This window comes from Moschus berezovskii, chromosome 1 (genome assembly GCF_049115385.1).
Source record: "Moschus berezovskii isolate FMDL1 chromosome 1, NW_MosBer_1.0, whole genome shotgun sequence".
Lineage (NCBI taxonomy): Eukaryota > Metazoa > Chordata > Mammalia > Artiodactyla > Moschidae > Moschus > Moschus berezovskii.
In genome coordinates this window covers 66,631,991-66,654,854 of record NC_142460.1, presented here as the reverse complement: position 1 = coordinate 66,654,854, position 22,864 = coordinate 66,631,991, and the positions used below count along the sequence as shown (strand labels likewise).

Genomic DNA, 22,864 nt, shown 5'->3' with positions numbered 1-22,864 from the left:
GCACGCCAGGCTTCCCTGTCCTTCACCATCTTCTGGATGTCCACTAGTTCCCGATTTGCAAACTCATGTCCATTGTCAGTGATGCTACCAACTTCTCTGTCGTCCCCTTGTCGTGCCTTCAATCTTTCCCAGCCAGCATCAGGGTTTTTTCTAGTGAGTCAGCTTTTTGCATCAGGTGGCCAAAGTATTGGAGCTTCAGCATCAGTCCTTCCAGTGAATATTCAGGACCAATTTCCTTTAGAATTGATTGGTTTGATCTCCTTGCAGTCCAAGGGACTCTTAAAGACTCTTCTCCAACACCACAATTCAAAAGCATCAATTCTTAGATGCTCAGCTTTTGTGGCCGAACTGTCACATCCATACATGACTACTGAAAAAACTATAGCTTTGACTATATGGGCTTTTGTCAGCGAAGAAATTCTCTGCTTTTTAATATGCTGTCTAGGTTTGTCATAGCTTTTCTTCCAAGGAACATCTTTTCCTTTTATGGCTGCAGTCACCATCTGCAATGATTTTGGAACCCAAGAAAATAAAATCTCTGTTTCCATTGTTTTCCCATCTATTTGCCATGAAGTGATGGGACTGGATGCCATGATCTTAGTTGTTTGAATGTTGATACAATGTTTCTTTTTATTAAAATCAGGGCATAATACTTATATATTCTTGAAGTATTATTTAGGAACTTTATTTTCAGTCACGGTTACATGGGTAAATTCATAGTTGCTACTGATTAACCATTTCACATCAACTAAGATTACTCATGGAATTCTAAAAGTAATTATATATATATAATACATAATGTAAATCTTTATATCTAAATATAATTTAGATATATTTTTATATATAAAATAAAAGCAGATTTATATATATTAATATATATATAAATAAAGCAGGAATAAAATAGCTTCAGGTGTATAACTATCATGAGATCAGGACAATACTGCTGGATTCTGAGTGAAATTCATTTTTGGTGTATTTGGATGACATCAATCAGTGATAAAGATACACCAGAGTTCAGACTTACTGTAAGTTTATATTTGTCATCCTTGATATTCTACATAGTACACAAATATTTTTTCTAAATATTAAGCAATGTGAATTAGGCAGGTAAGAGAGATAAGACGCTCCCAAAGAGGATTTATACTTACAAGAAAACAAAGTTTAGAACAGAAGATCTACATTAAAAAAGTACAAGATGTGAATAAGAGTTCTGTGTCCACGTGCAATAATTAAGTAGGTGTTTATTGTGACGCAGCCCAAGGCTTTTGGACTGAAAAAGTTCTTACATCCCTGAGGCCCAAGCATGACAGCTAATTTACCTTATTTAGAGATAGCTCTATTCTCCACTCAGTTCTCCAGTTATCAAAGTAATGTGGGATAAATGTAGAAAATCTGGAAAGTATAGGGAAATGAAATAAAATGTGAATAACTAAAACCAGTTATTACTAACAATGGATTCTTGTGGGGGTAAAGGGCTACATATCACCAAGGGACTTTTCATGCAGAAGTTCAATGAGTTTCCAAAATTTGTCTTCACTATGGTGATGGGAAGCTTGGTATGTTGCTCTTCCCTGAAGCTAGCAGCTGTTATCTCCTGGACCCCTCCTCTGAGATGTCTTTCCCTTATTCACTTATTCTCTTAGCCTTGTGGGTAGTTAGTTTCTACCTGCAGTTGCTACTTCTACTACACCTGAGAGTTCTAATGTTAACAATTCTTCAGTTTGCCCTCACTGATAAAATGCTGAAGAATCTTTCAACAAAATTCAACACCTACTTCTGATAAAAGCTCTTAGGAGAGCTGGGAATTAATGGGGACTTCCTTGGTGGTCCAGTTGCTAAAATTCCATGCTCCCAATGCAAGGAGTCTAGGTTCTATCCCTGGTCAGGGAACTAGATCCCAAACGCTGCAACTAAAGACTGAACATCCAGCATGTTGCAACTAAGACCTGGCACAGCCAAATTAATATTTTTTAAAAATTAGGAATTTATGTGTTTTTTTTTTTAACATAATATTTACCCTGGTCCTAAAGTCAGGGGCTTATTTAAAACACTGGAGACATTCCTCTGAGAATAAAGCAAGGATATCCATTTATTCTACTACTATTCAATATTGTATTAGAGGTATTAAGGAATACAATTAGACAAAAATAAGCACAAAAATTGATAAAGTCATCTCTCTTTGCAGGTGATATTATGGTACACCTAGGAAATTCTTGAGAATCAATGATAAAACTCTCAAGAATTTACTAAGAGAGCAGGATACAGAATTAACATACAGAAACTGCCTTCATATCCTGAAATAACCAGCACATGATAGAGAAACCCTCATTTTAATAGGAACAAATGACTGGACTATTTAGAAAGAAATTTAACAAGAAATATGTAAAACCTATATGAGAAAAAACTTAACACCCAATAAATACAAAAGCAGACTACTTTTGATTAGGGTGGCTTAATATCATAAAGATTTAACTAAAATTAGATCTTGATCTCACAAATGCACAAGAATATACTCCAAGTGGATGAGGAATCTATAAATTTTAAAATGAAACAATACATTTTAAAATGAAGCACTACAAAAACAACAGTGAATGCATCTTTGACCTCAGTATAAAGGCTTTCTAACTACTAACAAAATTGAAAAGCAGTAAGCAAAGTTCACTCTATATAAAAAAAGGAAGCTTTCTGTATTACAAAGAACTCCATAATCAAAGCCAGAGGCAACTAATAATTGGGATAGAATATTTATAGAATAATAAAGTTAAAAAATGACAGATTCTTAAAATCTGAGAAAAGACCAAAAACCCAGTAATAAAATGGAATGAAATAGGCTATTCATAAAAAGATACCAAACTTCCCCTAAACCTATGAAAAGATATTCAATCTCATTCATAGCTAGAGAGATGCAAATTAAAATTACTCTAACATCCCATTTTAAAAAACCTATCAGAGATGGCAAAAATTAAAAAAGCATGGCAAACACATTGTGCTGACAAGGCTGTGGGAAGAAGCACTCATACCTTTCTGGTGGGGAAACAAACTGGTACAATCCTTCAGGAGAATTTGACAATATCTAACTCTTGCCTGGAAAGTCCCATGGATGGAGGAGCCTGGTAGGCTGCAGTTCATGGGGCCACTTTGAGTCAGACACGACTGAGCGACTTCACTTTCACACACTGGAGAAGGAAATGGCAACGCACTCCAGTGTTCTTGCCTGGAGAATCTCAGGGACGGGGAAGCCTGGTGGGCTGCCGTCTATGGGGTCACACAGAGTCGGACACGACTGAAGTGACAGAGCAGAGAGCAATAAGAATAGATATGCACATATATTTTGACCCAGCATCCTACTTCCGGGAGTTTACCTGAAGGAAGATACATCCCAATAAAAAAAATACACATGTACAGGTTATTCAATTATAGCACTATAATGGCAAAACATTGGAAATGACCTAAATGCCCAAACAAATAATAATAATTGTACTGACTATGGTATATTCCCACAATAGAGTATTATGCAGCCTTTAAAAAATTTTGAGAAAGATCTCCATGAACTGGCATAGTTTCCAGGATACACTATAACGGAGGGGGGGCGGTGGTTAACAGTAACTATATTACATTTCATGTAAGAAATAAGGAGATATAATAAACACCCATCTATTCATTTATTCAAAAGGAAACAAGGATAAACCAAAAACCAAAGACGGATTACTTACAGGGGATAGGTGCAAACAAGATAGAAAGGACAGGAGGAAGAGAATGAGAAAGAATAGGGAGTGACAATGTTTGTACAGTTTCAACTTTTTGACCTATGCTAGTATTTCAAATAACAAAACATTAACAAGGAGTGAGCAGGAATTCATTATGAAACACAAATGCATTACAAGTGAGTAACACAACCACCCTAAAAGGGGGAGCAAATAACTAACCTTTGTAAACCAGTACTTTATGTACTTTTAATACTATAAAGGAACTATATACAAATACTGTACTCTGGTTAGTAGTTTTTCATTGGGAAATTAAGAATAACTCTGGAACTACCTTGTGTATTCTAGAAATTAAGCAAGTGAAAAGACTATAATAGTCAAAGTCAGATTTCTTACTATTGGACAAGAGTAATAAATAAGAGAGGAGAAAGACTAGAATGAATCTGGTGTTGGTGTTGTAATGGAAGTATCTATATGAGCTCAAGGAGAGACATAGTGTACATATACACATACAATTAACACACACAAATACGTAACACACCTAACAGATCTAGAAATTGATACAGATGTATATATACATACATACATTTTTTCTAGCTCTGTTAAGCAGGCTGGAAGCAATGACACTTCAGTTCCAAAATGTACACTCAGTGCAGATTTTGGCTTCTAAATAGGTTCTGAAAGGAACCATAGATGCTTAGAGAAATCACTGATTCTAAGGTTGCTGCTGCTAAGTCACTTCAGTCGTGTCCGACTCTGTGTGACCCCATAGACGGAAGCCCACCAGGCTCCCCCGTCCCTGGGATTCTCCAGGCAAGAACACTGGAGTGGGTTGCCATTTCCTTCTCCAATGTGTGAAAGTGAAAATTGAAAGTGAAGTCGCTCAGTGGTGTCCAACCTTTAGCGACCCCATGGACTACAGCCTACCAGGCTCCTCTGTCCATGGGATTTTCTAGGCAATAGTACTGGAGTGGCTTGCCGTTGCCTTCTCTGGAGATTCTAAGGTTAGAGAAGAGAAAATACGAGATGAGTCCAGAATATCTTCTGGTGCCAGAAAATATTAAGAATGGCGACATGTCAGAAAGGCACAAGGGTCAATGCAAAGGGGTTTGCATGGGCAAATGTGGGAGTTTGAGTAATAAAATATATGATAGTAATGCACTCTAACCTATAGAATAACATAAAAACACATGAGCCCATTATCAACATAATATCTGAATAAAGAATGCAGATGGAAATTTCCTAACAGAGTTTGAACTACTAAAAGTAGAAGGAAAGATGAAAATAGAAAACTCATCATTTGGCAAATCCTACACTAATAACTGTTTCGATAAAAAGCCTAAGGAAAAATCCCCCAGAAACAAAAACCATGAATGTCTGCCAATTACTGGGCAAAAGTATGAGAAATACGAGACAATAATTTTCTCATAAGATACTAATTAAAAATGGAAAAATTACAAAATTGACATTGGATACATCTGGCAAATACCACCCTAACCAAGTGGTCAAAATTAACATTACTAGTAAGAGGACAAACTGACATCATGTGCTTGCAGATGCACTGAGTATCCATCAGGTGTCTTACTTTTGCCAAAAATACAATAAACAACTTAATCATGAGGAAACATTAGGGAAACCCTAAACTGGGAGATCTTTTACAAATTGGCCTGTAGTTTTCAAAAAGTCTAAGGTCATAAAAGATAAACTCTGAAGAGTCCCAGATACTAAACAATGTGTGATAATGAAGTGAATCTTCAACTAGGGAGACATTAGTAGAGCAAATGGTGAAATCTGAGGTCTGTAGAATAATAGTAAAAGATGACAGTATTTTAATAATGTTAATTCCCTGATTTTGACAATTGTCCTGTGGTTATATGTTATCACTAGAAGAACATGGGAAATATTTCATATATTTTTGCAATGTTTTCTAAGTTTGAAATTTTTTCAAAATGAAGTTGAAAAAAATTAAAAAGTATCTTCATCTCAGCAAGAAAATAACTTGAAAACTCGCTCCACAGTGTATCAAACTAACCTTGATAATTAGTTATAAAAAAAACAAATTCATAATTAAATTAGAAATGAATCAATTCTAAAATGTAATTCAATCTTTTCATTTACTAAGACTTGACTTATTGGACAGGAGGATTATAAACATTAAGAAAATATTCAGAGGTAATCAATGACAGCCACTAGTAACAGAATACCTTCCAACACTTAGGAATTTTCAAAGATATGCTTTGGCTAGGACTTACTACAGCACACACTAGATGACATTTTGGCAGCAGAGGGAGGGGAGAATTTGGATTAAGTCTCTTCAAACCCGAGATATCATAATGCTCTCAAACTATGTGCTCAGTTATGTAGATTCCAAAAAATAAGTTTAAATCTCCCATTACTTCAGCCAACAATCTGGGCAACAGTAATAACAACATGTCTCTTTGCTTAAAACAAACAAACCCAGCAACAATTAACTGGAACAGAAAATAAGAACACTAATAGAGTTTGACAAATTTATTGGTATTTTAGTAAAGACATTCATCTTAGTTGTTTCTCTCTCCCATCTTGACCGTAGGTTGATATTTGAGTCAAGAAAATGAAATGTAGGAGAGGGATGTTATTTCAACATAAACATTAAAATGAACAAAAATGGAAAGTCTGCCTACATTAAAGCAAGTTAAATTCATGTATCTTGATATAATTAAATCATGTAAGTAAGAACTCATAGTTCTATATACATTTCCATTGTTTTACTTGGGGCTTATTCTAAACTCAAATGCAAGTGAACAAAGTATTAGGAATATATACAGGCTGCTTCTCTGGAGTTATTACTTATTAAAAGAGTTCAGCAAATAGTTACCACCAATCAAACAGTCTGAAGCTGCCTCCAAATCTAACATTGTAGTTTTCAAGGAAATCATTATCCTGTATGTTTCTTCTATGTGTGTCTATGCTTTAAAAGATGTGTTTAACTGTCACATTAAAAAAGAATTCATATACAATACAAAAATACAAAATGAACACAATCCTACAACACATAGATTAACAAAGTATATGTGGTCGAAGATTCCATAAAATATGTTTAAAGATGCATTTTCTTTCATTTTCAGTATCTAAAATGTGCTTTTGAGAGGCCACTGGTTAGCAAGTATACAGTTAAAGTAAAGCATATTTTTGTGCTAAATAAGAATTCCTGTTAATAAGTTCAAATCAAATTGGATTTCACCAGTTAGTAACATAAATGCTTTGATAAAGTTACAGAAAGTGCATCTTTCTTAACTTCCATCTTCATACAGTGTTGCTCCCCCCTTTTTTTGGTGTTTATACCCTTTAAAAAATAAAAACAGCCAAACATTTAACTATTATGTACATTTAAATTTTTGGTGGTGGTTTGTTATTTTAAAAGAAACAGCTTCCTTATGATTTGCCTCAAGATCTGGTGGAAATGCTTACAGGAACTAGCTAATAACAAAAATCAAGAGAAGCACATTCAAAATACCGATTTACTTTGGTAGCAAATGGTTGTTCTTTGAAGACTAATGAAGGTAGACAAGACCCTTTAAAATGAAGTGGGCTATTTTAAATACTCAACAGTTTACATAAAATTTTAAAATGTTCTTTCTAAAGAGCTTAAGCATCTGTATCCACTGATAGCAATGCAATAACTAGTTAATGATGATTTGAAACTAAACAAATGCCCATTAGGAAAAAAAAAAAAAGCTGTATTTTATCTAATTTACTTTCCCAGTCAATAGTCCAGTAACATTTTCCTCCCAATACAATACTCCCTTCTCTATAAGGCTGTTCCTGGGAGCCAGACAAGTTTAGGTTAATAAGGGAGTTAAGTTAGAGAGTAACTGCCTACAGTTTATTAAATAGACAACTTTTTGCTTCCCTCCTAATGTGCTAATAGTTGTGTCTAAAAAAATATGCAATTCTTAGAAAGGTACCATTTCTGATTATTTTAGTATCTGTAACCTTTGGAAACTAATCACATGAAACTACAAAATTAGTAAATGTCTCGAAATCTGTATATAAAACATAAATTACCTCTAATTTCAAATTCTCATTTATTAGTGTACCACTCAATATTTAAAAAAAGAAAAAGAAAAAAAATGCGGCTCCAAAGATAGTCTTATACCATTCCTTAAAAAAGGAAACTGTTCCTTTTAACTTTACACCCACCCCACACCCCAATTTCAAAACACATCATTTAATTGTCTTGGTCATGGACATTTCCAAGATGAGATTTTATATTTCGCTCCCATAGCTTCTGGTTATCAGAAAACCCATGCTTTCCTTTATTGAAGGAATTTGGTCCTGCTGATGTTGGTGTATCCCTGTGTTAAAAGAAAGAAATTTATTTAAAATGTTATATAATGACTTTTGGGCCATGTTTTTAACTCTTTCAAAATGTCTGTTTAGCACCCATTATAAATGGAGGTCAAACATCAGAAGCTGCTACAGATCTTTTTAAAAATACCCTTTCCACAGACCCAGTCCTAAAATTTCAGATTCAGTGGGCCTGAGGAGGAGCCAAATAAATTTGTAGATTTAACAAACATTTAAGGTGATTCTGATAAACAGCTAAAGGTGGCAACCACTGTAGTTTTAAAAACAGTTGCTTGTAACCCAGGGTGGTTTTAGTTGCTAAGTCATGTCTGACTCATGTAACCCTATGGACTATAGCCCGCCAGGCTCCTCTGTCCACGGGATTCTCCAGGTAAGAATACTGGAGTGGGTTGCCATTTCCTTCTCCATGTAACAGGTTAACAGGGTCATTAAATCAATTTGGTGACTTGCCAACAGTATTTACAAAAAATGAAATAGAAAAAAAGATGAAGATGTATCACACGTAAAATGGTTCAGTTGTCATTTTATGAACAGTTTTGATTTTAAATGTTTAGATATATGCAGGTATAGATTTGGTTTATATTTTGGTTATAATGTCAGATGTATTTTTTAGAGTCTTGTATGAAAGGGAGGCCAGCAGACAGCCACTGGAACTGTTCCCGTCAGAACCAAAGGCAAAGTCTTAAGACTGATGCTGAAAGACCTAGCACTTAGTTCTTTGGAAGAATACACATTTGATAGAAATGGGGACATGGTATAGGCTGTTTTGAAGCCCAGCTTCCTTACTAACCTCTAAGTTATCGATTTATGCATACAAAGACAAGAAACTGAATATCATGTTAATATGAAATTAATGTTATTTCCATAATAAGAAACAGAGGAAAATTTAAAGATGGCTTTTATCTTATTTTGCTATTTAGCATCTATATTACCAAGGAAAAAGGAGCACATACAATCAAGATTAAGTGGTAGGAATGATACTGTAAGTGAGATGAGTGAAAGCCATTTCTTGATACCTGAAAAAAATTTTAAATCGGAAATATTTCTGTTTACTTGAAGAAATAAAGATTATGTGTATCTGAAAAGAAATAGCATTATATTGTTCCTGTTTTCCTTAAAATACTAATTTTCTCTTATCAAAACAGAAATACTGATGTATTAGAAAACAAAACTGTTTTGTCCAAATATGCAAGAAAAGCTTGAAAACTAACAGACTATGTGCAATTTATTCTTGCTTTTAAATTCACTATAATTTCCTACAATATTATACAAAAATTATACCTTCCAATATTCTTCATCCTCATCTTTGCTTCTGGAGGCATTTCCTCTGGTTCACTCTGGAAAAAAAAGAGACACACAGAAATGACTGCATATAGATACAGCAGACTCTTGGACAATGCAGGGGGCGGTTAGGGGCACCACCCCCTGACCCAAACCTCAAGTCAAAAACCTGTGTATAACTTTACAGTGAGCTCTCCTTATCCATGGTTCCACATCCAAGGATTCAATCAACTTGGGATAGTGTAGCACTGTAGCACATGTTTACTGAAAAAACATCTGTGTATAAATAGGCCCATGCAGTTCAAACCCGTATTGGCCAAGGGTCAACTATATTAAAATCACTTGATACTAATAATGCTAAATTTTATATCCAACTGTAAATTTTGGTTAAAAAAGTAACTTATTTTAACTAAATTAAAGAAACCTATGCTTCAAGTGCTGAATCTGCAAAAAAAAAAAATTCTGGTAAAAACCTGATACTTTAGAACTAAAACTAGTTGTTTACTAGAATCTACATGTTGTGTTAAATGCTTTAATATGCACTCTCTGAAGACTCTAACAATTCTACCAAATGGGATGAGTATCACCATTCAAATTTTGTAGCTGAAGTACGCATGGTGAACATGTCCAAAGTCACAAAACAGCTGGACCCCAAAAAAATGCTCTAAACCAGTTCACTGTATTGCTCCTTCTCAAAAATGTCTTATTTACTGTAAAGACATCTTGAAAGCTCATTCCTCACTGCTTTTCCACAGTTACAGCTGGTGAAAAAGAACGTGACAAGTGTCTTTCAGATGTTTTTATGTGTAAATGTTACTGCTGAGATAAATATTATTTTTTAAGCAGTCATCTCAAGATCCATCTGAAAGAGGTTTCTACTGGTCAAATCTGGGAAAATTATTATAGCCTATTGAACAGGCTCCGTTCCGTTTCGTTCCGTCACTCAGTCGTGTCCGACTCTTTGCGACCCCGTGGACTGTAGCCTACCAGGCTTCTCCGTCCATGGGATTCTCCAGGCAAGAATACTGGAGTGGGTTACCATTTCCTTCTCCAGGGGATCTTCACGACCCAGGGATCGAACCCGGGTCTCCCGCATTGGAGGCAGACGCTTTAACCTCTGAGCCACCAGGGAAGAGGCTACACTTGTAATAAATAAGGAAAAGCTCTTCCTTACAGTGAGACAATTAATAAACATAGACAGGAGGAAAGAATGAAAAAAAAAATCACCGTTTGGCAAACATAATAGAACTGACTCTGGTAAGAATCACCAATGAATGTTAACATTCATGAATGAACGCTTAAGTAGTTAGGTATTTTCATGTATTCTTAAAACATATCCCCAACAAGATAAACTTTAATTATAAAAAGTAAAACAATAATTTGACAGTAGAGAGATCTGGCAGACACCACTTAACCCAATGATCAAAGGTAGCATTTCCAGTAACAGGACATATTGACACATGTGCTCCTGATATAATATGCACTGACAACTTGGCTTCATTTCTGTGGTACACCTGCCAAGAGGAACGTGATTCTAATAATAAGGGAACATCAGACAAATCCAAACTGGGGAACATTCTACAAATTAAAAGAAACTAAAGAGACAGAACTGAAAAAGTATTTTTAAATTTCAAAATTAAACAAATGAACATGTTCTCTGTCCACTATTTTTCAGGCTGAAATATATATCCAAGGCTAACTATATTCCGCAGAAAAAGGAAGAACCAAATAAAGACTTTATTTCCTTTTTTGGCCACACTGTAAGGCATGCAGGATCTTAATTCCCTGACCAGAGATCAAACCCATGCCCCCTGCAGTGGAAGTGCGAAGACTTAACCACTGGACTGCCAGGGAAGTCCTCAGATGAAGATTTCAGATGCATTTGTTCTTTTAACTAAAACACAAGTTTATCCTTAACTATCATTACCATCTTATGGCAGAAAGAGTGCTGTCTGAATCTGTCTAAAATTTCTTTAAAAACAGGGAAGAGAATACAGGACGAGAAACCAGAAAGCCAAGTTCTAGTTATAAGTTCTAGATGACACTTGTATGCATCAGCACACACTCATGCACTCATAACTTAATTTCTCCATTTGGAAAATAAGAATAACCATATCACACAATTCACAGGGATATGTGGAAGGTAAAATAAAGATATGTGCAAAGACTCAATTTGTTAGATATTCAAAATAAGCATTATATAGGTGTTTACAATTTTCAGCCTTTCTATTTCTGCACGTGCTATTCCCTTCTTCCTATACTGTCCTTCCCTGACATAATCTGTAGAGGTCAAAATGCTACATAATCTCTTAAGAATTCTGGTTAGATATGAAAGAAAACATTAAATTTAAGTCAATGCTTTTCAAAATTTTTTTTGGGGGGAGGACATAAAACGGTTTTTCCTCAACAAAATACTACTTGGATTTCCAAATACCAAATAGATAAGAGAGAAGACATAAATGAAAGAGAAGCAGGAGACTAGAGTTATGCTTCTTAGCCGGTTCGATTCCTGGGTCCAGAAGATCCCCTGGAGAAGGGTTGGCAACCCACTCCAGTATTCTTGCCTGGAGAATCCCCATGGGCAGAACAGCCTGAGTGGGCTGCAGTCCATGGGGTTGTAAAGAGTCGGACACAGCTGAGCAACAAAGTATGCAATACCACAGTAGCTCCTGAGACATTTCTACAGAACACCAGAACTCTAAGAAAAGGTTTAAAAACCTGTGATCTAAATTTAGCCTTCACCTTACAAGTTGGAAAACTAAGGCTCCAAAAGGTAAACTGATTTAGTTGCAGGCTACTGGTTAATAACTGAACAGGACAGAAAAACAACCTAGGTCTTCCAACTGCCAGTCCAGTGGTCTTTCCATAACACTGCATGCATCGAGTTGCCTGGCCCCTCTTCCTCACCTAAATCTCTTATATCACTTCTTTTCTTCAGGTACTTTTGATTTTATCTTGGACCATTCTATGTGTAAGTCCCTGTACTGCTAGGCTGAATTCCTAGAGGAACATGTCTGATTTATCTTTGTAATCCCACTGTACCTAGCATACAGAAAGCAATCAAATTGTGTAATAAGTAAATTTCCAAGGGAGAATACAGTGATAACCACTGTATTTACCTATTGAGTCTTGATCATTCCATATTCATCCTTGCCTAAAACTTCGACAAAACCTCCAGGTGTCAAACACAGCTGCTTAGCATTACCACTTGTGATTTCAAAGCTGATATCTTAATTTACAAAAATATTCCTTGGTTACCCTACCTAATGTTTGGGACGGAGGAGCCTGATGGGCTACTGTCTACGGGGTCACACACAGTCGGACACGACAGAAGCGACTTAGCAGCAGCATATTTCTTCTCTTATTCTTACCAATCACTCCAGCCCCAAGTTTTGTGCTCCTCTGAAGGGATAATTCTTATCCATGTTGTTCTTGGGAGCTATTACTCAGGTACTCATAGCACACATGTGTATTATTACTCATAATAAGCATTTGTTGATTTAAGTTCCTTGCCCCTCAAAGTCAGTATTTTAAAAAATCCCACAACCAAATTAATAGAAATATCCAGATTGTGCAGATGTCATTCAAAAAAAAAGAAAAAACACACACAAACCCAAACTGTTAAGAGATGCCAAAAAAAAAAAAGTTCACTAGTACCATTAATACAACTTGACAATTTGTCACTAATGTTGTCCTTAAAGAACAGGTTAAAGTAAAACAAAGAAAACTAGCTATTAACTTACATCTTCGTCTTCATTAAAAGCTGCTGCTACTGAAAGGGTTTTTGGAGCAAGAGTTGGAACCGGTTCTTTAGGCTTCTGAAGAAGAAACATTAAAAAGAGTATCATCACATAATGTTTACACAGGCTTATTTAATGACAGGAATAACATCTTCAAAGACGCAATGTTACATAGAAACATATAGTAAGGAACTAAGAACAAACTTTGGAGAAATCCATTTTCTTTTTTGAAAATGTGGGTTATCAACAGCAGATTTTACTTTATTAATCATATGGCTATTTGTTTTCCTCCTGTCAAAGATTTTCTAGTTAGGATCTATAATTTAATATCATTTACATAAAGGTACTTAGTACAGGTTAACAGAAAATGAATATCAACACTTGCACATAGTAACGTTAAAATTAAGCACAGATTACCCTGAGAAAGACACCAAGATTCATCTTTCTCTACCAGCTGGCTGCCACTGGACAGTGTCACTTAGAGATCCGAGGGGTACTGAAGTGCTCATGAAGTAGCCAAGCCAGAAAACCTTTACTTCAACTTGCACATTCTACTGTGAGGTCCTGTTAACTAGATCTCTTTTAAACATATTTAAATCTCCCCCTGCCTTCTCAGCTTACTGGTTACCAACACCTAAGGCCCCTTAGCATTTCTTGCCTGAACTACTGTTAGATTTACCATTTTCCCACCTTCTATTGTTTTTATCCCTCTAATTCTCTATACTAGTACCAGAGTACTACTTTTAAAATGCAAATCTGTTTATACACAGGGTCTAGACTCTACAATAGTTCCATGACTCCTCTAGAACCTAAAGACTAAAACCAAATCTTATTATGGACTTTACAAGTCCTTTATAATTTGGTCCTGTCGTCTTATTTGGGGGGCTTTCTATCCCTCCATTTGACTACTAAACACTTCCTAACAATGAACAATTTCCTGAATGCAAAATGTGGCTTCACATTTAAACTGTCTTTGCATAAGGCACCTTGCGCATTCTGTGGGCTCTTCTGCAACTAAGGAACCCAAGCCCACAGCAGTGAAAGCTCTGAGTCTTAATCACTGGACTGCCAGGGAATTCCCTGCATTAAACTCTCTTTTTTATCTGAATCCTTTTGCCTCGTTTGCCTCTCTCCTGTATTTGAAGTCAGCTCTAGCATCACCTCCCCAATAAAATCATCTCTGAGCTGCTGAAACAAAATTAACCATCCCTCTTATATAACACAAACACCTTTATAAAGTGTGTGCTTTTGAAGAAATGAAAATGTTCATTTGGAAATTGTGCACAGTGAGTCTAGAAAACACCCTTTACTCTTAAAACACGTCATGTATTTGTTGTTGTACATACAACATAAGACTCAAGTATCTGCTGGTAGTTTTGACTATCTTTTCACATCAAATAATCAAAAGCAGTTTCAACTATTTTCACATCCTACATCTCACTTCACCAAGATTATGTTTACACTTTGGTTTATTTTAGGAAAAAAAAGTTAGTTTTCTAAAGGTTTAAGTTTTAGTGAATAGGCCTTTTTAAGTATAACCCTCCTAACTAAAATGATCAGCAATTACTAAATCATTTCAATGACTTAGAAAAAGTAGGGATATGGGTATCTGACTTATATGGTATGTTCAACCACAGTAAACTCTATTACCAAGGGGAACACCTATATGAGAAGCGTACATGAGAACCACATCTTTAATGACAATCAAAAAAAAGTAAATATTTATGCAGGTGAGTATATGCAATGTTATAAAAAACAGATTAAACCAGAAGAATCAGCTCAAGTAGGAAGAAGAGTCATGAAATAATGAAGTTATAAGCTGAATGCCTTTTGTTCAGACTAAATTTTTTACAAAAAGGAAGAAAAGGCAAAACAGCATATGGCAGGAGTGGGGTTCTAAGGAATAGTAGCTTTATAAAAACTAGACGTGTAGCTCAAACACACACACTCTAGTAGGAATCTGATCCATATTCTTTTCCTGATGCATTTAAAAATCTTTGAACATCTAATGAAGATATCAAGCTGTATGTACTTGGCAACTGAGCATTAATTTTCACAGGACATGAATAAACCAAAGCAATTTTAGGATTATACTCCTTACACAAGAATGTATAACCATTTTCTAAAGTCAACAGTAATATGCTATTAAAGTAACTTCCTTTTTCTTAAGGAGGAGACCTATTTAGTTGAATCACAGGAAATTATCACTTCTGTAGATCAGAAATAGTCAAATGTCTAATGCTTCGATCTAATATTTCAGTTATTTTCCAGACACTCAACAGTTAATAAGTACTAATTCAAGGTTTACATCTAAAAACAAGAAATAAAAGTTGATCCACAAAGTACTACTATCACAGGTTTTAATACTCAACATCTGTTTGTAGCTCCAAAGTAAGTTAATAGGAAGCTCTTACTAAGCAGTATCTTACTAACATTAATCTTTTACGACACAAATGATTTCTAGAGATACTATTTTTTAACATCACTAGAATTAAAAGATAAACTGAAACCCTAAAAATATTTTTCAGAGGTTTTGCACAAGTTAGGAAATTGTAAGCTATTACTTTATAAGTCATATATTCCCTACAATATTTGTTCCTTCTCATATTCCAAACCTTTTTAAAAAAACAGCTTGAATTATAATTCATCCAGACTTTTCCTGAATATACTAATAATTTCTTAAATACTTACATGTTATAAGTTCAAGCACCAATGTTATCATTTTATACTTAATTTATCATAATGCAATAAAAGCAGGCTTCCAAAACAAATCCTTAAGACCCATTACAAATATAATATATAAAGTAACTCACACTTGAGCCAAGTTTGATGGATATGGCTGAGGCTTTCTTTGTCGTCTGACTACCTATGGCAAATCCAAACTTGGAGATCTTTGTAGGTTTTGTTGGGAAGTCTGCAGTTTCATCTTCAGCTGATCGCTTCTCAGCGCTGCGACTGGAATTTTCCCCTCCATTACTGGAAGAAACAGTCTTAGTTTTCACAGGTTTTTCTGCTTCTTCTTCAGGTCCTGGTGAAGTCGAAACAACTTACCAAGATGAGCTATTTTTACTGAGCAGATTGATGGGAGCAGCAACCTCAAAAAGCATCGTTATAAGGAAGATACCTCTGCAGTTGTCACCTACTGACCCAACAGTCTCTTCCACTGTTTGTTAGAGTATACAGCAGGAACTGAGATTGTGTGGCAGTAGAAGAGGCTCCCATGAATTAACTAGCATAAAATACAGAGCAATTTAAAATTATAAAAATAGAGTTCACAAAAAGACCCTCCAACTAAACACTCTAAATTGCATAATAATCTAATTACCTGTGGAATTTTGCTTTTCATAAATTAAGAACTATAAAGTCTTCTACATGAACTGGTTTGTTGGCAATTAGTCACATCACCGAATAATACATTTGACTAATAAAACATCTAATATTCTTCAATAGTATACTACTAGTTATACAAAAGTACCTTTTATGACCAGCCCATTATGTCCCAAACTACATAGTACAGCCTGCAGTAACCTTGAGTGATGTGTTCTTCATGAACATTTCACACAATCTTTAGAAAGGAACTTCAAGGAAGACATCAAGGTCATCCCCTCTTTAGTAATTTAATTCTACTCTCAAAGCTTGATTATCATCTGTTTAGGCTATTCTTAAAGAGTGACCAACAATTATATTTAGGTTCACACATTTTTTCATCATAAAAAAAGATGAGCTAAAAATGATAATTTCTAACAGAAGGCACACACATGTAGACATGGAATGCAAGATATCTTTCAGTAATTTTGCTTGTTTATATTAACAAATGAAATGAGTTAACATCTTGAACGTTACACATGAAGGCTATTTAAGAACATACTGGGAAGCAAGACAGAAGAAAACTGGCTGATTATTAAATATTTTTTTCCCAAGTTTCCCAATTTACCCTGTACAATGTATTCTGCTACACCAGGTGAATGTTTATGAAGAAAGAGAAGATTATCTAAGGAATGACCCTGATAAGTTTGGAAAACATGACAAAAAGCAAGAATAGGTGGAAAAGGGGAAATCAAACAGACTGACGAGTAATCAGACTGATGAGTAATAAAGGACAAGAGGTTATAGATCCCAATCCATATTATTTTGGAATGATGGGGTAGCTAAATTAATAAGCACTTTGAACAGAACATTTGATTTTGTTTACAGGAAAATAAAAGAAACTCTTTATTACCATTACACAAGGGGTGAGAGTTGTAATAACAATATAGGGGAGAAATTAAGCAGTATTAGGTTTTGGGATTTCCTTAGGAAGGAAACAGCATTGCAATGGCTGTCTGAATTCACTTATTTAGATATAAAATTACAAAAGCACCCAAAGAATGTAAGATTGCTAATCAATATTTGAAATATAGAATTCAATTTAGAATTTCTTAAAAAGTATTATGCAAACACTATTTCTCAGTCTATCACTAAAATCATTTATGCCAAATTTTATTCTGAATCCTTATAGTTTTAATCAAGTATGAATTTTACAGTAAAACCCAAACAGTGATAACTACTACTTCTCTGTGACTGGCACAGCTAAAACTGAAAGCTTATTGGCTCTATGTACTGAAACACATAAAAAAAAAACACTGAATTTACATATAGAAGCAATCTATACACCACTAAAGGCACAAGTTTGTGCAAACACAAACTCTGAAAAACATAAAAACAAATAGCATGAAGAATCTTGATTCTAGTGTAACTCTGCTCTTTGAACTGTGACTCAAGGGCTATCATTAGTCAAAATTTCTGGTTCTTTTAAAACCTATCTATTCTGAATTCTAGGAATCCTTTTACCCAAAAAATAGTTCGGGAACAAAGAATCTAGAAAAATCAAAGCATAAATATGAGGAACAGTGAAAAGCACAATTATTACCATAATATTAAGAACAACATTAAGTGTGACAACTAACTGAACTAGTATGTGCTAATACATGGAACATAATACTAACTGTCCACTCCTATGATGCCTGGGGAAGATTTCTATAATTACTGCTCCAGAAAAAGGTAACATGAACAGAGGAGTTTGGAAAACTACAATTAACTAATCAACTGCTAGCAACTCAAATTTTATTCACATCTGTGTTCTTGTCATCTGAAGAGGCAAACTATCAAGACCATTAAAGTGTTTTAAAGTCCATTAAGTGTTTTCCCTTAAATACAACATGTACTACTTTAGCGGTTGGTGGGGCAGGTGGGCCTCGTAATCATGAACTGCTGTTTTCAATTTATTTAATGAGATGTTTTCTATTCTGGCACTGTCGAAAACAAAATTTTGAATGGCCACAGATCAGTAATGTGAAAAGTCTTAGCAATGTGACTTACATTTTAAAGAGTGAAAAAATATGCAGTTTTAAAAAAATAAATCACTTTATAACAAACATGGACAGTTATTAATTTATTAGATTCTTTATCAAGGAGTATCTAAATAAGAGATTTTATCTAGTTTGTATTCTGAGCAAATAAAATGTGATTAGTTAATGTGAAATCAAACTACACACAGTACTAGCATTTTTTTTTCTCATCTTTCATTGAATAGTTGAGGAGGAGAGGTGGGCCGTGGGAGTCAAAAAGGTACCTTACTTTGAAAAAATTACCTAGTAAGTTTTAAGTCCATAAGGATACCCTTCATGACCCATTTGAATTCTGGTAGCTTCTTTGTCTGAAAAAAAGAGTATATATCCACGTCTCTAATAGGACTGGTGTGCAGTTTAAATGATAATATATTCAAGACCCTCTTGATAGAAGAAACGTCAATTTCATTAACGTAGTTATTAGAAACATAAAATAGCTTGAGGTGAGTATGATTACAATATGAACAGCTCTAAAATTTCTACTTATTTCAAGGAGCTACAAAAATTTAGCCAAAGGGAAGAAAAAAGAGAAAAGCTACCCAAAGCCTAACCCTTAACATTATTCCTCCCCTTAAAGGTGAGAGCAGGTAGCTCAAGTAAGTAGCTTCTCTTATTAATATAAATTCATGTCAACTTCTTAAAAAAATACTTATATTTCCAATTTAATGGACTGTTCAGTAGGAGTTAAAAATCAGAAAAATCCCTAGGTAAGCCCCCACAATACAAACTGGCTAAGTGTTAAATAGTGCCTACTTGCCATAAAATTTTATCAATTTAGCGATATCCATGGATGACATGAATGTTTTAACTATGATTTTTTTTTACAACTTCATTAAAAACATGTCATTCAAAAATGGTTAACATGTAACTACTATTTTCTTATAAAGGAAGGCACACTCAAGGCAATTATGTAGACATTATTAAAGAATATCAGCCTAAGTCACTAACAACTCTTGACAGCAATTAGTAAAAAAGGTAATTTTGTATCACTCTCATCACAAAAATATGCTAACACAGAAACATCAATATTCATACTACAGAATAAATTATCCCTAACTGAAAGGGTGGTGGGTAAATTACACAGTGGAATTATGCTGACACTTATGGTACATTTTTCTGTTTTGTTTTGCCCACTTCAGCCACGTGTGGTGTGAAATCTCAGTTCCATGGGCAGAGACTGAAACCCAGGCCAGGCAGTGAAACCCTGGGAATCCTAACCGCTAAGCCCCCAGGGAATTCCCTCAAAATACATTTTGGCTCACATTAAACAGATACTCTCATTCAAGACAAAAAACCATTCTTAAACGGTAGTCTAAAAGTCAGGCAAGGCTTTTTAGGCTACAAATCTTTGTTTTTCCTCAAACTAATTTTTAAGTGATTTTACTTGGTAATTTCCAACTTTGGCCACAAAAAGCCGCTAAAGAGGTAGTACTAAACGGTTTAAACTGTTGTTTCATAAGCTTTTTTTACTAGTGAAACAACAAGAAGGGAGCGGAGTGGAAAGGGTGAAAGAAGTTTGGGCTCAACTAATAACACCTTATGTATTTTTAAAAAAGGAAATTCTGGGTCCAAAGTAACCAAATATTACACTTTTCTCAATTTCGTTCCCAAGTTAATTCACATCAAACTTGTTAGGAGGTCCTAACAGTTACCTTCATATACTACTAATTTTCTGTATTTTCTCATATTAAATACTTTCAGGGATAAGACTTGAAGAATTAGGACAGTGTAGTAGTTAAAACGTTCTAAAGACTGTATCAGCTCGCACGTGTTAAACTAGCCTTGTTAGGACAAAGGAACGGGAAAGCTAGAGGGACTACATGATGTTTCTTTTCCTTAATACACAAGACCCAAATTTAGAGGACTGGAGGTGACAGAATAAAGATAGCTGCAACATGAGTTGACGTTGTAACAAACAGGGGAGAGTCACACTAGCCTATGTAGCCACCTAAATATCTGGCAGGCAGCTGGCTGGCCAGACACTTCAAAGAAAGGCAACAAGCCCTAATCCTAGCCCCCAAAGATTAAACCAGGAGACAGGCAAAAGGTATTCCTCTTTCCCTCCATCGCCTCGATCCAGCCCTTATAGGATTAGTATTAGGCTTAAAAATGAAGGAATGAAAAAGGCCAGGACAGTCCACTTCCTCAGTGAAAAGGGAGCAGCAAACTCGCTCCTGGGTGTAACTGAGAGGCCGGCACCGTCGGAAACTCGGCCTGCGGCCAGCTCCTGCGGTCACTGCTCGGTGACTCGCACCGAGTGAGCGCGCGTGTGCGTTTTGTGGGATGTGCGTCTCCGCTGTGGCGGTAGCGGCTCGGGCACCGCCACTCTGAGTCCCACCCCGAGTTCGGTCCCCCTTTCTGGTGCCCATCTCCCTTCTCTTCGGAAGCAGGGTCTCTGCTGGGGCCAGGAGGTGACGAACAGTGACCGGCTCTTCCCCGGTAAGGAGGCGATGTGGGCCCGGATCCCAGTGGGCCGCACCGGGCGTGCCCGGGGCTCGTCTGGGCCCAGCACCTGGCCGGGTGAGAGCCAGATCCGCCCATTTTCGCCCCAGTCTACTCCCCCCCACCCCGGGAGGCTCAAAGAAAAGCTCAGAGCATCCCACATAGCCCGCGACGCTGGGGTTGTGTTCACCTCCGGCGGCTCCAGCTCGCTGCGGCTTCTCCTCTCCCGCCTTCCCGTCCGCCATTTTCCCCGCCGCGGCCTCCCCTGCAGCCACGCCAAGGACGTCACGGGCCCGCCCAGCAACCATCGAGCTTCAGAGCCAGCCGTGGAAGCGTCAGCCTAGAGCGACCGCGGAGAATGAAGAGAGGCCCTTTCAGAAACGGAAGTGGATATGACATCATCGGCGAGCCGCCTATGAGGGAAGGGCGGGGTAGGTTGGGTGGCCCTGCAGAGAGCTTATGGGGGACTTTGCGTGGACTTTGCTAGGGGTCGGTTAGGTTTTCTTGGTTCAGTGGCGGATTCAGGAAAGTGAGAGTTGAGAGCGTAACCCTGGAAACGGTGAGCTTATGTGAGGTTTTTGCCAACTGAGGTGTGGTTGCAGCTGAAGCTAGCAGGATCTCTCATTCTGGTTTTGCTGGATCATGTGTACCTATTAAAAAAGAACCGAATTCTTTTTCCTACTTAAAAGGGAAATACACGTTTATCGAGCGCCCCCTTGTGTCATACCCTATATCTTTTAAACAGTAGTATACCACTACTGTTTAATTGGAACAGTAATCCAATGCGAAATTGTTCTCTTAATTAGTCTTAATGTGGTAATCTTAGTCTTAATATGGTAAAGAGTCCGCCTTCAACGCAGGAGACGCGTGTTCGATCCCTGGGTCGGGAAGATCCCCTGAAGTAGTAAGTAGCAACCCAGTTCAGTGTTTTTGCCTGGAAAAGCCCATTGACAGAGGAGCTCTAGGGCCTCCACTCCATGGGGTCGCAAAGAGTTCGACACAAATGAGCGACTGAGCACACACACAGCACACAATTAGCTGTGAGATTTGAGGCCAAAGAAAAATTTGTCTGAGGTTGTGGAGGCAGATGGTAAAACTGATTTTTTTCTGCAGGGGATTTCTGTGTCAAGAAACTTTATTACCTAAAGATCGCAGTAGTTTCTGCCTTTCTTAGAAACCTTTGATTCTCTGAGTTTGCAGAATGAAATCCAAGCATCACGTTGGGCCCCATCCTAACTTTTCAGCTTCATCTTCCCTTTTTTTGTATATATTTATACTGCCCTCTTGCTCTTCCTTGCCTGTGGAACTGTAGTTACTGGGTTTGCTGTCAGTGTTACAGAAATTGGTCTTAAGGAGTCAGAACATGGGTTTGAATCCCTTTATTAACTGAGTTAACCTTGAGCATTTCTGTCTACAGACCTGTGTTTCCTTCTGTGTAAAACAGAGATAATAATTTGTACGTAATGGCAAGCCACTCCAGTACTCTTGCCTGGAAAATCACTTATCGCTCAGTCATGTCTGACATAGTGACCCCATGGACTACAGCCTACCAGGGTCTTCCGTCCGTGGGATTTTCCAGGCAAGAGTACTGGAGTGGGTTGCAATTGCCTTCTCCGAAAGGTCTTCCTAGATGGCTCAAAATTTCTTTGCCCACAGAGACTATTTAAATGATTTATTTTCTTTACAGCACTTTATACTACTCATTTCATCTGTGAAATGTGCGCTGTATCTGTGAGTGGATGACTTGTCAGTGTCCAAGTCTAGGGAAAGCAGAAAGAATGAAAGTGTGTTTTGTCACCATGACAGAAACAGGGTGGTTTGCTGATACGGTGATTTGAACTCTCTGGTTCACCATCTATGACAGAACACGTAAAGGTGCCCAGCAAAATATTTTACATAGTGTGCTACGTTGCTTCAGTCGTGTCCGACTTTGCGACCCTGTGGACCATAGCCTACCAGG

General features: G+C 36.6%; 1 protein-coding gene across 3 annotated transcripts; it reads right to left on the bottom strand.

The window, feature by feature from the left end:
- Positions 1-847: 847 nt before the first annotated feature.
- Positions 848-21,230, bottom strand: PCNP (PEST proteolytic signal containing nuclear protein). Of its 3 annotated transcripts, XM_055416303.2 has the most exons (6): positions 21,095-21,180; positions 16,127-16,304; positions 15,889-16,051; positions 13,079-13,153; positions 9,336-9,391; positions 6,882-8,041 (listed from the first exon to the last, which is right to left on the bottom strand). In XM_055416303.2, the coding sequence occupies exons 2-6, from the start codon at positions 16,180-16,182 to the stop codon at positions 7,915-7,917; spliced, it is 477 nt and encodes a 158-aa protein (XP_055272278.1). In that variant the 5' UTR covers positions 16,183-16,304; positions 21,095-21,180; the 3' UTR covers positions 6,882-7,914. The 3 variants fall into 3 exon arrangements, with proteins under 3 accessions (XP_088692815.1, XP_055272278.1, XP_055272227.1); XM_088836689.1 differs by lacking the exons at positions 6,882-8,041; positions 16,127-16,304 and adding an exon at positions 848-3,283 and having other exon boundaries at positions 15,889-16,103; positions 21,095-21,230; XM_055416252.2 differs by lacking the exon at positions 16,127-16,304 and having other exon boundaries at positions 15,889-16,103; positions 21,095-21,230.
- Between the last annotated feature and the right edge of the window lie 1,634 nt (positions 21,231-22,864).

What these genes read in the sequence shown, in the direction of transcription:
- PCNP (XM_055416252.2), bottom strand. Translation starts at nt 21,212, where the DNA reads ATGGTTGCTGGGCGGGCCCGTGACGTCCTTGGCGTGGCTGCAGGGGAG. An exon ending in CCATCAAACTTGGCTCAAGT is followed by an intron (nt 13,154 to 15,888) that starts GTGAGTTACTTT and finishes TTTCTTCTTCAG; the next exon opens with AAGCCTAAAGAACCGGTTCC. An exon ending in CTTTTAATGAAGACGAAGAT is followed by an intron (nt 9,392 to 13,078) that starts GTAAGTTAATAG and finishes TTTTTTTTCCAG; the next exon opens with AGTGAACCAGAGGAAATGCC.